Source organism: Numida meleagris, chromosome 13 (genome assembly GCF_002078875.1).
Source record: "Numida meleagris isolate 19003 breed g44 Domestic line chromosome 13, NumMel1.0, whole genome shotgun sequence".
Classification (NCBI taxonomy): domain Eukaryota; kingdom Metazoa; phylum Chordata; class Aves; order Galliformes; family Numididae; genus Numida; species Numida meleagris.
In genome coordinates this window covers 1,259,969-1,277,644 of record NC_034421.1, presented here as the reverse complement: position 1 = coordinate 1,277,644, position 17,676 = coordinate 1,259,969, and the positions used below count along the sequence as shown (strand labels likewise).

The 17,676-nt window shown below is 41.5% G+C and overlaps 1 protein-coding gene across 1 annotated transcript in view; it reads left to right on the top strand.

The window, feature by feature from the left end:
• BAIAP2L1 (BAI1 associated protein 2 like 1) overlaps positions 1–17,462 on the top strand; it is a 36,440-nt gene extending 18,978 nt beyond the window's left edge. Inside the window, exons 4-14 of the mRNA XM_021411612.1 lie at positions 6,846–6,907; positions 7,001–7,072; positions 7,367–7,504; positions 9,015–9,167; positions 9,658–9,825; positions 10,580–10,730; positions 11,849–12,056; positions 12,343–12,417; positions 12,736–12,898; positions 16,329–16,369; positions 16,865–17,462. Of these exons, the coding sequence (XP_021267287.1) occupies positions 6,846–6,907; positions 7,001–7,072; positions 7,367–7,504; positions 9,015–9,167; positions 9,658–9,825; positions 10,580–10,730; positions 11,849–12,056; positions 12,343–12,417; positions 12,736–12,898; positions 16,329–16,369; positions 16,865–16,940 (1,307 nt within the window). The 3' untranslated portion in view covers positions 16,941–17,462. The remainder of the gene's footprint in view (positions 1–6,845; positions 6,908–7,000; positions 7,073–7,366; positions 7,505–9,014; positions 9,168–9,657; positions 9,826–10,579; positions 10,731–11,848; positions 12,057–12,342; positions 12,418–12,735; positions 12,899–16,328; positions 16,370–16,864) is intronic.

Sequence of the window (17,676 nt, the reverse complement as noted above, 5' to 3'; positions counted from 1 at the left end):
CTTTTCTTGTTGTTCTGTTTAAAATTGTAAAATAGGAGCATCACACCACAAACAAACTTAGAGGAACTGGAAATTCTCACAGCCTTGGTAATTGCTCATGTGCTCAGTCCTGATGCTATTTGCCTTCGGCATGGAGGGAATGGGCTGTCGGTGTTAAATGCATATATTTGTATGCTTGTATGTGCTATGTATGGATGTACAAAGATGTACGTATCATAATGAAGCAAACACTTGAGGAAGCACAGAACCTAGTGTACAGCATTGACTATAGAAGTCAAGTGGTAAAAGGTACCTCCAGCAGAAGAAAGTATATTGTAGCTAGAATGCAGCCTGAGCAAAACAGCTCTGGTCTCCTGCTAAAGTATTTGGGCTATGGTGAAGCTGGAAAGAAATTATTCAACTGAATAAACACAGAGGCTGTAGTTTCTTTCTTTTTTTCCTGCTTGATTTTAACATTGAGCAATTGAAGCTTTTACTTTGGTCAAACATACATAAAAAATATGTGCATGGGCTAGAACATATTTCCCAAATAGGGAACCTTACAGGAGCACAGGCAGCGGAGTCCAATGAGGAGGAGAAAGCAGAGCGGTACGAGCTCACTGCCACCCAGTACCACTGGAGCTTGACTCTTAAAATTAGAAAGTGTCTTGTCTAACCCTGTTTGCTGCTTATTGGTCTTGTCTGGTCATGAAGCCATGATGCTTGGGCATCTTCCAGGCTCTGAGGAACTTTGGAAGGTTTTCTCTATTTCCTGTATCAATGAGACTTTAAAATAGCTAAAAATGTTTTAAGTAATTGGAAGCAGTGTAACTTCTGGGGAAAAAAAAAACAACTATGAAACATAGCTAAGGAGAAACTGAAACTTCTCAACTATGAGCATTACATCGGTTTCAGATTATTCCCTAGAATACTGGGGGCTGTGCAACATGAGCTAGTGTTAGAAGAAAAATGATGCTTTGAAAGCAACTTCATATAACACACTGGAATAGTTAAAGGGGTGCTAGAAGCATAGCACTGTGTATGCTAAGTGAAAAGAACTCTAACATGGCTCTGATCCCATGAAAACTGCACTAGATCTTTAACTGCATAATAGTGCGAGGTGGACTGACTGACTTCACGGCAGCTCCTGTCTGTGTACTAAGTTAAGGAGGTAAATCTTGTGCAAAGTGAGGCTTGAGCTCAGAATTTCACTTCTACATGTCTAGTCAATAGCAGAATGTTCCATTCCATTCTTCCTGATTCACGATCAATATCATGTACTGGGCTAGTACATGAACACACACTTAATCTCTTGTGTCATAGAGGCTTTGTTCATGTTAATCTATGTCTAATTTGTTTCAAGTGAATTAATTTACCTGGTTGTTATATTGCAGAAATATCTATTGATCACAGTTTTAGTGAGAACTTTGCATATTTTGAAATATAAATTGATCTGAGAATCCCATTTAGAAACTGAAAATCTTGCTTTTTTTTGCTTTATATATGATATTACAGAATTCTGTTCTACCAAACATAACTATCCATTGGGAAGTGCTGCTTCTGTGTACTTGGGGCCCACCACGTATAGCGGACTTCAAACACTTTATTATCCTCTGAACTTTTCCCTCTTGCTCTGCTGTAGATTTGACTCTTTTTTCTTCCTCCTTCACTTTCTGCAGTCACCTTCATGCAATGGCACTGAATGCTCATGTGTCAGCGCCATTTTATAAAATTAACTACACAGAGATTTACTCCTTGCTGCCCACTTCATGTTCGCTCATGCAGTAAGGAAAGGCAGACTTGACCTAGTCCTCTTGATTTATGTGCACACAAGTATTAATTCTACAGGTTGTCTCCGCCCTGCAAGTATTGGGGACAAATTGCATTAGAAGCGGAGCACAGTCAGCGTCTGGAAACCAACGCATTGTTTTGTCTGTTCTTATTTTTTCATTTCTGTTAATTTCCATTAAGACTTTTTGCCTTCTTTCAAGTATCTGTTGCACAGTTAAATCCTTCTGCAATAAATCTTTCCTATGGGAGAACGGTAAATTGAATGTACTCCAGACTTAAAAGACACTTAGTTCAGCTATATTTATGGTGCACCGTATTCTTTTGAAACTTCCCATTTCGTTTCCTTTCAGGGGTAATGGCTTCAAATGACTTTGTTTCCAGCTTCCCTCAGTCATCAGTGCCTTTCTCCTGGGTAAAGGGCAACTGGGAAGAAAGAGCATCTTGACAGGAGTGGGAGCTAATAACAGCCCTGAACTGCCTTGTCTCCATGTGTAGCTTTGACTCAGCCTTTTGCTCTTGTTTAATACAAATAATTACGCGGCTTCATCTCGAAGACGGGAAGTTACTAGACCTGCCCTGAATGCAAAACAGGACGACAGGAGATAAAGGAGTGATTCTAAGTGAGCACTTTGTTCCCAGGCATCTAACAAAGTCCCTCTAGCGAGAGACTTGACATTTTTCCAGTGACCTCCCCTAAAGATAAACAAAATCCTAACTACATTTCAAGTAGGTGATGAAATCAATAATTTTACTGATTCCAATATAGCCAACTGATATTTTAAAAGTTTAAGTGATTTTGTTGGTATCTGCTAATATTTGCTTCTCTGACAAAACTCAACTGAGTTCCATTTTTGTTTCTACTTGGAACTAACTCTGTTGTTCTGAACAGTCAACAGTGAGACTGAACTGTAACTGCTGCAGGAGCTCCATATTCTGGCCTTATAAGGAAGATGCTTATTATCTGTTCTATTTTCAAGTGAGGCTTTCTGCTAGAAATCACTTTCCTTGTTTTTCATCTATTGTGAAGACAATTTTTCAGAGGTGTCTTCTTACTCATGTGATGCTGTGTGTGGAGAAGTGTTGTGTATTTCGGGTTAGTGGTTCTTATTTATTCTTTCTGCAAACAAAACCTACAGAGCATTAATGGAATTCTAGTCTGTCTTACTTTCTTAACAGAAAATATAGAGACAACCAACAATCTTGGGAAGCCTAAACACCTCCCTCGAGTTTCTAAGGTTTCAGCTTAAGAGATCACTCCACTGTGCACTCAACCTACCTGAAACTGAAATAAATTTACCATGCAATTGGACATTGCTATCCATGGTCATATTTCAGACTGTGGGTATATTACACAGCCTAGTTTCAACAGCTATACATGAAAAATGTTTGGTATATTTTAAGGCCACTTTTCCTTTAAGGTGAGAGAGATGTTTTCCCAAAATACTGATCTGAAAGAAGTTGTTTCCTCTCTTCCCTGCATTGCAATACTAAGCTAATATTAACAAGACACAACATGTGTCTATGAACATTTATGAATACATTTTTGTTTTCTAAAATAAATGTGGAAATATTTAATATATTTCTACTGTTTTCATCACAAAGATTTTGAGTTTAGTGTTGGGGGGACTGTAGAGCAAAAAAAAATGGTATCTTTGAAAGTGAAGTATCCTAATAGTTATGTTTATCATGAGGTCTGGTGGTTTGGGTTTGTTAATTCTTTGCATAATGTGATGCCTAAAGCTGGTTTGGTTTGCAGTTTGTCTGTCATAAATTGGACTTAGGCAGTCTGTTATCATGCAGTCTAGTCGTATTTTGTAGCTCATTTGCATGTTTGCTAGCTATGGGGTTTGACAGTAAATGATGGGAAGGTCGAGATTTGGTTACTGTGTATTAAGAGGTCTTATCAAACCTGATCATGAGCAGCTTTAATACAAAGCAAAATATTTTTAACTGACGTGAGAAATAAATTTGTCTTCACTTCAGGTAGTTTCCTTTGCCTTTTTACAAACTGAATAATTACTGAGCACCACAGCCTGCCCCTAGCTGATGAATTAATCTAGTGACCCACTGTGCTGATGAGAGCTATTCTATAATTCACAATTGTAATCAAAATCAACGTGTTCTCCTGAAGTTGTCTGGTTTCCATCCCACTTGGATACTGTGACACGGAGGCCAGGGCTCATTTTACCTCTCCTGAGCTACACTTCTACAAAAACTTTTCTCCTATATAAATCTTAATCAGGAGGGCCGTCCAAATGTGGTAACCCATTATCTTAAACTGGCGATAAAAGACCATGGTATACGTCCACTTACAAAGTGCTCTCTATTTAAAGAGCAGAATCTGACCTCTAATGTAAACTATAATTTAAATCTTAATAGGTCTGTGTGCTCACTGTGAGTTCTTTTCAAAGCATGAAAGAGGAAGCGAGGTGGGTGAGCCAGTGCCTCTGGATTACTGGGAGCAGTGAAGAGATCCCAGTATAAACTGGGTTTTATCTGGTGCACAGTGCACAGGGAGCCTTTGGTGAAGGGAGAAAGAAAATACGATGAGAGAAGCAGTCACTGATATTCAAAAACAAAATGTAGAAGTGTTCTAGGGTGTATGAAAAAAAGAAACTTGGAAAATAATCCAGCACAAACTGTTCAGAAGGAAGCATCCATTTTTAAGTTCTCTTAATCTCAGGATGTGTTTGGGCAATTTTCGTTGCAAGAAAGATTTTTTTTTTTTTTTTTTAAAGTAGCTAGTTTTCTCCCCAAAGATTGGAAACCGAAAGCCTTGAAGGCTGCGGTCAGTTCCAGCGCTGCGTGAGACAGGAATACCAGGCCCCGAGTGTCATGTTTTCCAGCCGTGCCGCACCTGGTGAAGGGCCCGTTCCAGCGGGCGCGGCGCTGCGGGGCCGCCGGGGGCAGGGCTGTGGGGCAGCAGCGCGGGCGCGCTCAATGCCCGGCCTTGTTGGCGGCCTCGGCGCTGCCAAGCGCTCGCTGCGTGCGCGGCTGTGGCAGCGGATCCTCAGGGCGGGCGTTCCACACAGGCCGCTCCTTTTAAAAGGATAACAAGCTCACACGGGCCGTTTTCTGCTGGCCGCTCCAGCATTCACCACGAATGTCTGGAATCCCCAGAGCTTTGTGTGAACCCAAGCAAAATTCTTAGTCTTATTTGTATTTTTTTCCCCCGATTTCTTTTAATGCTGTATCACTACTTGGTGGTTTTTATTCTTTTTTACAAAACTCGTCTAATTTTAAAATGCCCTTACAGTCAAAATGAAACTTTTCTGTTGATTTTGGTGAAATAAGGCCTACTTACCGAACTGCATTCACTTCTGCAGCCTTAAAAGTAACAAGCTCGCTTACCGATGTCCGTTACTTCAAGTGTTTATGTAACTACACTGTATTTACTTTCCTACTGCATGGGAAATAATTACTGTAGCGACTCTCACTTCTCACAGTATTTACTTTTATACTCTTAATCACCAGCACCCTATTACTGTAGGCTGCTTGTATGGAACTTCCTATCTTACAGTCAGTGCCCGTTGCCCCTTCTCCTGCTGCTGGGCACCATGAAAAGAGCCTGGCCCTGTCCGCTTGACTCCCACCCACTAGATCTTTATAAGCGCTGCTAAGATTACCTTTCAGTCTTCTCTTCTCCAGGCTGAGGAGCCCCAGGTCTCCCATCCTTTCTTCATAACGGAGATGCTCCAGGCTCGGGGTCACCAGAACCCCAGCGTACCCCTGTGGAGGGATGGGTCTTGATGGCTGGGGAGATGTTGAAAAAGGAAGAGATGAGAAGTCCTGCCATTCATTTTATTTAGCTGAATTAGTCAATTATCTGCACTTTCGGGGAGCTTCTGCCTACACCTGAAGGAACGGAGGCATTAAAGGGTGCTATGTCTTGGCTGACTCGGTTCTGTGCCATGATTCTGCCAGTGGCACACAATCCCAAAATCGGAATTACTGTGCGTAGCTTTGTAGGGCCACCTGTATGTTAAAGCAGCCCCATTTCAGGTTTAATGCTGTAAGTACCGTATGTTAAATAGCTCAGGGGGGGATAACTGCAGGGTTGATGGGCAAACAGGTAGATGACTGGAGGAGGCATGACAGCGGCCTGGCTCTGAAATGGAACCTGTGCACTGCCACGGAAATACAATGACGATAAAACCTCTCTAGACAAAAGGCTGTTTTGTCACGGCCCTGGTAGAGCTGGTGACTACCTCCAGTTGTAGTTTGGGTGAAGTCAAGCCGGGCACGTCAGGCCATTGTCAGCCACTCCTCCCAGCAGCGTGCCACAGCCTCCCCACGAGACAGAGCCAGCACAGCAGGCTGCAGGATGGTGGGGCCGGCTGCGGCCACACCCAAAAGGAACCAGGTTCTTTTCTTCTACAGCCTCCTAAAGCAAAGCGAAACATCCCAGCTCTAAACTGCTGCAGTTACAAGTAAGCTGTGTAACTCTGTGCTAGCAGGCAGCGAAGAATAACAGGCGTACTTAGGAGCTGTTAAGAGGAAGCTGAGAAATCTGTCTTTCCTGTCTGTTAGTTAATGCCATACAGACAGGCTGTAATCCCTGATAAAAGAGCATGAGAAATTAATCAGCATATGTATCAGATGTGCTTTAGCAGGTGTGCTGTCAATGGACGTGGAAGGTGACTTCAGTGCTGACGCTGCGGTCAGTTAAACATTAAGGTTCAGTTTGCAGACCGAGTGGATAGCAGGTTGTTTGGATAGCAGCAACTGTCTCCAGTTTTCATGTCCTATCCCCCACATTGGCAAGAATAGTCTCTCACTGAATCAGTGCGTGTTACTCTGGCGAGAAGGAAGCAGTTACTTGGTCTGTCACACCAAGTCTTGCTTGCACAACAACACGGTAGATTATTTTCCTGTCACTTATGAGCTTGGTTTGTTCTGTGGCCAGATCCACTTAATTATTTAAACTGTGGTGATAAGAAACAGCAGGAAGTTTCCTATCTCTCTTAATATATTATAGCTAATACATTTATTAGTTAAATGTATTTTATCACTGCTTGTTAACCGCCTTCAGAGCTCTCTGAAAGAAAGAAATATGGTTGTGTGTTTATCAACAGGCCAAGTTCTGGTAGAAATTTCAAGAACGCACAAGAAACTTAATGACAGTCTAGAGGAAAGTGTAAGTTAAACAATTTCTTAATCTGCCTAACCTTTTGAAATTAAAAACCACTTCTGCTGATTTTTAATAACCCTTAATTTATTTGCTTTAAAGTTTAAGAAATTTCATAAGGAAATTATATCTGAACTGGAGAGGAAAACAGACCTGGATGTAAAATACATGACTGTAAGTACATTCAATTCTAATACAGAAGGGTCATCTTTTATTGATCCGTTGTTCCCTAACAGTTTATTAATCACTGTGTTAATTTGAGCTCTAACTGCTTAAACATGGCAAAAAGGTTTGTGCTTATTTTGAGTTAAAATGGGAACTTTATAGCATTCTCAAACTGAAGCCAAGAGAAGCAACTGGTCGCCTCATTCGACGTGCATTAGCAATACCTGTGGTAATGCTTTCTTGTTGCTTACACAAGCAGCATTGCGGAGCGCACTGAGATGTTGGTAAATGCTCTGATTGCAGGCAACTTTAAAGAGGTACCAAACCGAACACAGAAATAAATTAGATTCCCTAGAGAAGTCTCAGGCTGAGCTGAAAAAAATCCGAAGGAAAAGCCAAGGAACACGGAATGTAATGAAATACGAGCATAAAGAAATGGAGGTCAGTGTGTTGGCTCTTGGTTTTCTTTTTTCTTTTATTTTGTATGAGAAGTGGTCAACAGAAAACATTAATCCATTACAGGTCCTATCTGGGTCTTTCCAAACTTGACTTCTGAAGCCTACAACTGTTTTTGTGTATGGAATGTGATTAGTTAATTTGCAGCTGCCCTGCACGTGGTTTGGCAGCAGTTCCACTGACTTCAAAGAATGTGTATTTTTGATTTCTCAGAGCTGTTGTATGTTGAGGGCATTCCTGGAATAATTACTGCAGTTTAAATTAAATGCTGGCTGTGCTGCTGTACGGGTTCAGAGATGTTTGCTTCGGCTGCTAGGTTTCTTAGATGGCCACTGCTTGGTGAAGGGCTTTACAGCACCTCTGTAACTGCACCTTTATGCAGCAGTTTACTCAGCTATGTTGTGTCAATTCAGCAGTAATTTGCTCTAAATGAGTTTCCCGAAGTAGGCCATACCATTTACTCAAGACCTTTGCTACTGATCTTAAACAGCATTGCCATCTTGAGGCCAAGTAAGAAATGGCAAGGCAGTGCAGATACATGACTTGTTTGAAATAAAATGTATCGCCGGAAGTATTTTCTGAAATACTGCCTTATGGTAGCTTTTATATTTTTCTACTTTTTTTCTTCAAAGAAAGCTTTGTTTATGACAAGGTACATAAGCATAAATCAGACCAGCACTTACTTGTAACCTGCGTTCAGCAGAACCATTCATTTTTAACGTACTGGGCTGAGAATTCAAGAATCAGCCTTTAAGCACATTTTAGCCACAAACTTTCATAACTTCAGACAAATATATTTTAGTCTTTTTAGTAACTCACTTTTTTCCTCTCTAAAATGAAGTATAGATTCATTACAGCTTTGTGAGAGTAAATATAACTGCCATGGAGCAGATTAAGGTAATTAGTCTAATTAGAGAACACCTGTGGTCTTAAAATTGCTCAGTTGCTGCTGCTTTGAAGTGATATTCTTATTTTTTACAGCATTTAATTTAGAAGATAAAATTCTTTTTCTTGTTTTGCTACGCTGCGGACCCCCCCCCCCCCCCCAAACACACACCCCCATTAGAATCATGGAATCATTTAGGTTGGAAAAAACTCTTAAGATCATCAGGTGCGACCACCAATGACTTACCAAGTCCAGCCCTAAACTGTGTCCCCAGGTGCCACATCCACACGTCCCTCCAGCTCCTGGGCAGCGTGTCCCAATGCCCTGCTGCCCCTCCATGAAGAAACTCTTCCTGACACCTGAATCTGCCCTGGTGCCATTTCCTCACACCCTAGAATAGCGATTGCCTATAATAAGAATACATGTGTGTCTGATCAGATTGGAGGAGTCAGGTGTGTGCATGAGAAGAGAATGACTTGGAAGCAGAGCTGCTCCTCCCCAGCTTTCTGATAGCTTTTCCTTGTGCTTTTGGAACTTGCTTCAGTAATTGGATAGAGTATCAAATAAAACTCAGAGGCTGTATGTGATTTATTTACTTTTTTCCCTTAGTATTTGGAAACCGTGAGCTCTCGACAGACTGACATTCAGAGATTTATTGCAGAAGGCTGTAGAGAAGCTCTACTTGAAGAAAAAAGAAGATTCTGCTTTCTAGTTGACAAGCACTGCAGTTTTACCCAGCACATGCACTTCTATCACGTTCAGGTCAGTGGCATGCATGTCAATAGAAATGAAACTCTTGAAATCTAATCGCAGCGGAGATCTTAAGATCTCTTCTAGTATCTAGATGGGACTGCCACAAATAGTTTGGGTAGCACTAGGAACACTGCAGTGCCAGACAAGTGTTGTGATCTGTTTGTAGAGAACGTTTACAATGCGATATTCTCCTGAATGTACTACAGCAAACGGTAAAAGGTTCCTATGACTTCTTAAAAAATCATTTATTTTATTACCATTCTTTAAAAATCTTAAAAAAAAATTAAGAAAGAAGTACGGTTCTTCCAATGTCTGACCCTGAAAAAGGACAATCTCTTTCTACTATATACTTCAAAGAGATATTACTTAGTTTAGAACACGTTTGAAAAGACTTCCATTTCACTTATCTTTTTTTTCTGTTACAAGAATTAGCAAGTAGCTCTGTGTAATGTTATGCAAAATTGTATCTTTGATGAGTACCTCTTAAATTTGGATGCAGTGTGCAGAATTCCTCAACTCCAAGCTGCCTGGGTGGCAGGAAATCTGCAGCGATGCTACCAAAGTTCCTGAAAAAGTGAAAATGATGATAGATGAAATAAGGACACCTGGTTCCACTCCAATATCAGGAACTCCGCAGCCTTCACCGATGATAGAGAGAAACACCATGGTATGTCATTCCTTGACAGTTAAAGGCTCTTTCAAATGGGTCCAGATTGGCTTCACTAGTTTCTATTGTACGTAAGCATTTGGATTCAAGTCCATAACATGCATCAGCTGAAATATACTGGGCTTGGGTAGGAAAGCAAAACCATTAAGCTGAAGCTCTGCTGCTGGAGAAATACAGAGAGTAAAGCAGGCAGAAGCACGCAGCCAAAGGGGGCTGCTTGCAGCTGGGTGCCCAGGGCTTCTCCTGCAGAGCACAGCCTTAGGACTACGCTCGTTTTAGCCACTCCATTTCCAGCATTCCTGTCTGTAAGTGCTACTAATTACATACTTGAGGTTCAAGATCAACTTAAACAAAATTTTACTCTTTCCTTCTTCCCTCTGATTCTTATTACAGAATATTAAAGTACAAGTTAAATTCTCAATTCCCCCTATTTGTACGTTGTGTTACCACTGGTTATTGAATTTCTAAATTCAATACCTCCAGTTGTTATGTTTAGAAATGTACTGATCTATGCATGCATGGGCTATTTGTGGAAACTGGGGCTTTCGTAGCATTTCCACTAACTACTGTGTATCAGGGAACAGGACTCTTGCAAACTATCCTATCAGAAGTTTCACAGCAAGGTAGGCCCAGCAGAAAAGCCTTAGGTATGTATGATTTGGGAAAACCTGAGCGTTGCTCTCTAGAGGTTATGTTGCAAATAACCTAGGATTCATTTCACCTCTGTATTAGGATCATGTTTTTCTGATTCCAGATTGGAAACAATTATTATGCTCATCATGAAAATGCATCGAAGGTGCCCCCTGCTCCTGTCGGCAGGGCGTACACAAGTCCACTTGTTGACATGTTTAACAACCCCACCACGGCTCCAAAGGCGTCTCCCGAGAGACCGACTAATTCAGCAGGTGAGTGCCATTTTGTTGCAAAGTGCTGCCTGACAGCATTCAAAACTATCTTCGGATTGCTTGTCTGCTGTCATGATTTGAATTCCAGGATATGTGGAGGAGTATAAATGGTCTTTACAGAGTGTTTATGTATCAGTAACCTAACAGAAGTACATGTCCTAAGAAGGAAAGAACTGTTTACAGTGGAATAAAGGTCAAGATAGGTAGATCCTATTTTCATCATTTGCCATGCATCCCTGATTAACGCAGCTTAACTGCTCGTCGTGCTCTGTCTTACTGGAAGAATACGTTCTGTGATTTTGGACCAGATGCACACGATTATTTCAGTGCTCACAGACAGGACTCATATTGCAGTCTTGGTGTGGTTTCCTTTAAGGGTGCATAGCAGCCAGGGGAGAATGCACGTGGGACAAAGCAAGCAGTCTTGCACTTCTTTTCCTGAAATGCAAAATCCCATTACGGTATTTTATTAGTTTGTGAGATACAACTCTTTGACTTATTCTGCTACAGGGAAAGAACTAAGCCTACATCACAACAAAACAAATGCACAACTCGTGAGTGCTAGGACAGCATTTTCAGCATTTCTTCCTTAAAAATGCCTTTAAAGTGCATTATACTGGTCAAATAACATTTCTTTTTGAGACGTCCTTTAAATCATCTACTGGGAAACATCTGATGTCTGCAAAGTGCCAAGCGCCTGCAATTCTCGTTGGTTCAGTTGAAGCTGAGTGCTGGGCACGTGTGATAATGAGATCTTGGACTTGTTTCTTCTTTTAAGAACGGAAAATTTTCAGAGGTCTTTCGCAGCTGCTTCTGGTTAGCATCTCTTAGGCCAAAAGAAGAAAGCAGGAGCAAGTTAACACTTACATAACTTGTTATGTCAGTTGGTTCAACCTTATTGTGATAGCGCGTGTGCATGCATACAAACACCGATGTTATTAAGGACTTTGGTGATAAGCAACATTGGTAGATAACTGAGAGTCTAAGCAGAACCCCAAACAGTGCAGCCTCACAACTACATTGGACTTGATTATTGCTTTACCAGATGTTCTTTTCCTGACAGCTAATTGAATGTTGTCAATGTGGTTAATTTTGCTTTTTTGTTTTGTTTTTGACAGAAAATTCAGATGATGCCAGTTTATCGCGCTCAACTTCTGTTGCCACAGGGCTGAATATAATGAAAAGGCAAAAAGTGAAGACGATCTTTCCACATACTGCTGGAAATAACAAGACATTACTTAGCTTTGCACAGGGAGATACCATCATACTTCTGGTAGCTGAAGAAAAGGATGGCTGGCTTTACGGGGAACATGAGTCAACTAAAGTGTAAGATAATCACTTTAGTACCCAATGTGAACATGAAAGAAAAATGTCTCTCAGGTTTGATTAGCAAATATTAGTAAATGGCTTTCCATCTTTTTCTGCTGTCACTGACCGGGGACTTCTGTCAGGTGAATCTAGCTGCATGTATTTCAGGAAGATCTTGTATGCTAGAACCCAGGCCTTTAAACGTTATATCTTCCAAAGTCTACTGTTATGTCTGGTGTTGACTTTTGAAAAATCTTTCCTGTTTTATATCATGTGAAATTGAAATAATCCCTTTCCATTACAGAAAAGGATGGTTTCCATCTTCATATACTAGACCACTAGAAGAAACAGAAGAAAAAGCATTTGTTCCAGTGTCAAGGTAATATTTTGAGTGGCACGTGCAAAAAATACCCAAATCTTCTTTAACATGCATTAAAAATATTACTCTTCTGCTTACACCATCTGTTGTTCAGTAACACATACAGTAAGTATCTCCTAACAGTCTGTACTGTCATACCTAGATCACGTTACCATGGTTTAATGGCTACACAGAGACCTAAGAACTGTAGAGTCCCACGGACTTCAGAGAGATGATATGCCTTAATTATGCATTTCTGTTCCTTCCTGGGACTGAAGACAAGGAGGAAAGGTGTATTATGGGAACTGAACATGTTGCTTGCTGGGTTCTGTCTTGCAGCGCTGCGCCAGTTAGAAGCATTAGTTCTGTGAATCTTGCAGAAAAAGCTGGCGTTGTCCTCCCACCGCCAGACTATCTGGGTTCAGCTCCAGATAAGAGAATGGAGCCTTCCAAAGGTACTGCTGCTAAAACACCAAGCGACAGAGCAGAAGGCGCAGGTCCGGTAAGTAATCAATGCCGTTAATTGAATGCTCTGCGCTGCTTACTCTTCTTGAACTTCTTAACCGAGCTCTTAAATGAGGCCCTTAATATTGTTCTATTTTAGCTACTTGTACCTGACTTCGGTAGCTACTCTGCAGGATTAGTATGCTTTTTTGGTATCTCAGTCTACCTAGAGTAATAACAAGGTTGACAAATTGTTTGGGGATATAATTAAGAGCACTAGAAGCCCTGCCCTGCTCAGCAGAGAAATGGAATCTGTGAAACTCCAGAACAAATTCTCCCGGAAAGTAGCACACATCTACAACCATAAGTGACTTCAGAGCTGTAGCGGGACAGGACTTAAAACAGCGTAACTCTGTGCTCCAGAGTACTTTACACAGCACCCTGCAAGTCAGTGCTACTTCTGTGAACGCTGCTGAGGGACACGTGTACTAATTAATGCCTAGATTCAGCGTCTTATGGATGAGCGGAAGTGCATTGTCTCAGAATGGAAAATGCTCTGTAAACCTGGTATTTCTACTTTTAAGTCAGCATTCAAACAATGATTCAAAAAGAGTATTATCAAATTAAGCAATTATTAGTTTTGATTTTGCTGCTTGTCTAAATATTTCACTGCTATCTAATGCTGACACATATTTTTTACCTTCTTCAAAATGTCTCTTGAAGCACAGGGGAAAAACCACCATCCTTCTGTTATACATTTAGCTGCTGCTGCTAAAACTGAAACACTAGTAGCATTAAGGGGCCAAGTTCCATTAGCAGGCACCACAGCAACCTTCTGAGTCGTCAGGAATCTTGTAGTTGGCTGTCAATAGCTGAAAAATTCACATTCAGTTATTTATCAGGAAGACTATCATATTTCATAAACCAATACAACATCTGAACAGACAAAAATAACCTCTTCTCTGTTGGGAAGGGAGAAAAGCCTCCTTCTTTCCATTGCAGAAAGTCCGTGGCCCTGAGAACGCGTGAAGGATTAGAGGCAGCAGCTAAGACTTTTCCATGATAAAAAGGATGGAAGTTTGACTGGGAGATGTGAAGCTCCTCTCGGTGAAGGAGATCTTACCCCACTTAGACGAGACGAGTAATGGTTTGAGAGATTTTTCCTCAAAGAATCCCTTCTAAAAGATTAGCTTAGCTGATTTTTGTCAGAAAGTAGTAACATTAGCATATGTATTTGAACAAATTTCAAACTGCTTTCAAGTAAGTAACTTTATCAGTAATGAACCTTGTTATTTAAAGTAAGTGTATATGTACTTAAGTATATGTAGTCAAAGGAAGTACATAATCTGTGCAGAGATGTCACATTTGTAGGACAATGTTTTCCTAAGGGAAATAAAGCTTTCTGCAGGCAGGAAAAGGAGTATCAAGAATTCTTCTGTGGAGTCACTTCCAAATTAAGTATCTGGGAACTTCTAAAATAATTATGAAGAAAGATGTCTATATTTTGACATATGCATGGTTTTCATTTTTGGATTAAAAAAAGCAATGAGCCTTTACAATTATGAAATGTCAGATTTATACACGGGCTCATTTATTCTATGACTATCTGTTGAGAGCTCTGGGGATCAAAATGTCCTACAAATGTCATTACGTTCACAACAGTTAAAAGGTGTATCAGCCTGTGAAAGCTGCCAGGCAAGCAGCAGAGTTTTTGCCCTGTGACAAGTAAAAGGTGACTTACTGTAGACCTCTGAAATGATTGAATCCGTTCCACTGCCTTGCTGTCACCGCTGTGTGCTGCCGTCTGGCCTCAGTCGGCTCTCAAGAGCAGTCAACCATAAGGATGTTCTTTCTGTAGCATTAGCTTAGGGGGTTTATGGATAAACTTAAGGCTTGTGGACTAACATTTCTGTTGCACTGAAAAACCAAGAGAAAAGGAGAGTGATTTTGGCCGACAGGTGAGGACAGAATTAACTAGAACTGCTTGTTCTCCCTGGAGGCCAGATGGTGCTTACAGCCTCTTAGGAATAGAAGACAAATGCATCTGCATCTCCTCAAAACTGTGTTGAGGTTCCCCATAACTTGTAGCAGATACACTTTTGCTGTGACCCCATGATTCTTACCTGTTATAGAAGAGAACTGGACGGGAGAGTTGCTGCACTCGCACCAAAGGATTTCACTCCAGAATTACTATTTCCTTTCATTCCTTTGGAAAGCTGCTGAACTTCCTTGTCTTCCCTGCTTCTGTGCAAGACAACGGCCCCTGCTCCGCTGCCAGGCTTGAGAATGCTTTGTATGCTACAATATACAGTCAAAAGTTCACTTTTGCTTTGAACCTAGTCTGACACCTCTCGGAAGGAATGCAATTAGTTTGCCATTTGAAATACTTAAAATTAAATATGATTATATTAGAAGTTTAGTGGAAAAAAGTAGAAGTCAAATGTTTGCCAGAACTTCCACGCTGTGCATCAGGCTCGGCAGCCCCGCGTTGCAGAGCTGGCTGCACAGCACCAGGCACTGCGTCCTGCAGCAGCGCTGCGTCGGGGCCGCACTGCCACCTCCTGGGTAACCTCCAATTTGCAAAAATCAAGGAAATCTCATCACAAAAGTACAGTGCAAGCTGTAGCTGTAAAAACAATGCTTTCAGATTGTCAGTTTGACTACAACAAAATATCAACAATACCTGTGTGAAGTTATTCCTCTTTTCGTGCCGCCCCCACGCAGCCACTGCCAGTGACACACACGGGTGCTGCCAGGTCGTGCTGCTCTGCTTTGTGCTCACCACCACTGCCCCCAGAAGCCATGGGAGACACCTGAACTCATGCACTGCAAATCAGCAGTAGCTGAACATGGTGGGGTTTCTGTGGCAGCGAGCTCTGGGGGTTTGCTGCTTTGGTGGGCGTTCGTATGTGCTGCTGGGGGTTTCTCTGTTTTACTTTTTTTTTTAGTAAAATACAAACTGTGTGCACTCAGCAGAACCTCAGAACCTGCTCTAGCTTCAGGCTCTTCCTCTGGCTGCTCACATTCCACTGCGTGCTGCCTTTCCTAGCCCTGCCTTGGTGGCTGTGCTCACAGCTGACTCTAAGATCTGCCCCGAGCTTGGTGTGGCCTCGTGCAGGGACAGGCACAGCCGCTTCTTCAGCGTGCTACGGAAGCTGGATGGTAACACACTGGTTCTGTCCTTCTTCTTTTGGTTGCCAATTTTCAGTGATATTTGACATTTTTACCTGCACAGTGCAGGCTAGAACTCAAGTAATTGCTGATATTGAGAAAACAAAAAAGAACTGCCCCCTGTGGGGAAGAAGACCCCATTCTCTGCACTGTATGCATATGCAGCTGCCGGCGTTCTGATGTTCTGAGATCATTCTGCTCTGCCCACCACCTCTCCACAGCTAAACTAGACAACTCTTACTGCAGGTGACTAACCATTCCAGCCTGCTTGAATGTGCTTTTGTTTTACATCTGTACCAATGTCCTTTCTCTTACAGAAACCCGACATGAATGGCATTGTAAAACCACCCTTTCTAAGGTATAATTTAAAGCTTTTTATTCAATTATGGTTATGTTGATTTTTATTTTGACCCATGTTATTGTATTGATTGTGAGGGGAAATGAGGATGTTCTTTCCTGAACTCTGACTGCTGCAGGCAGCGTTAAACCCACTGTGTTGAAACACTCACCTTCCTCGAGAGGGTGGCAGGGGAGGACAGGGCAGAGCCTCCCAGAGCAGCAGACACCTCTCCTGCGGCTGGCGGAGAGCAGGGGTTAAACCCAAACTTCTTTGGAAGCTTCTTAAAGAACATCCAGCTCCAACAGGATATTAACTTACCAGATCCGGGACTGCTGTAAAGTGAGTTTTCTGGGTAAGCTTGTTTGAAACATTCAGGCTAAACTATGAGCTGCATAGAATCCGTTAGTGTAAAACTGTACTGTGCTCTTCCAGCAACATGAAAGAAGGAACTGCGTGGCTTATGTTCGCTGCAGCACGGGGAGCCCTGTAGTAACTTTGTGCATTTCTTTCCAGTGGAGAAAATCCTTTTGCAACTGTGAAACTCAGACCAACAGTGACAAACGACAGATCGGCACCAATTATTCGATGAATATATGATCCATATATATATTTCCTCCTTATTAACGCCATCTGCAGTAATGACAATTGCTATCTAAACTTGTTCTAAAAATTATTTAAGTGTAATTACTGTAAAATAGAATCATACTGGTATGGATTTCTGATTTTTAAAAGCATTCTTTCTGATGAGGTTCTTGCTTTGGGCTAAGGTTTGAGCAGTTCAGCGTGATTCTGCAGTACGCCTCTTCCTGCAGCGGGACAGATTTGTGGGAATACTGGAGATCGTTTGGATGCTCTAGGGAATCTGACTAACTGAAAGCTCACAAATCTGAGTTTTTGGCATTTGTTGTTTGGAAATTGCCCTGGTAAGTTGTAGGATATAAGCCTTGCGTATGTCACTTACTAAATTAGAAAAGGCTGATTTATTTTCTAATACAGCAATGTACCAACTGCCTTATTCCAGAGTAGAGAATTGCCTGTATACAGTGATGATACATTATTTTGTTTAAAAAGACACTCTCTGTTATAAATAAATATTTATCCTCTATGCATATGTAATGCTTTGCTTAATGTCAGATACAAGTTACAAAATGTTACCGCAAACCTATTTGAAGTCTAATATATTGTCAACACATTCTTCAGTAACTGTCAAACCTCAGTCGTACAGAAGCCTTACTGTGCACGTGCCAAGCTTTTCCTTAAGCCACTACTGCTGAGCAGTGCACTGCCCTGTTAGCACAGCCTGGGATGAAGGCTGGTTTTCCTGC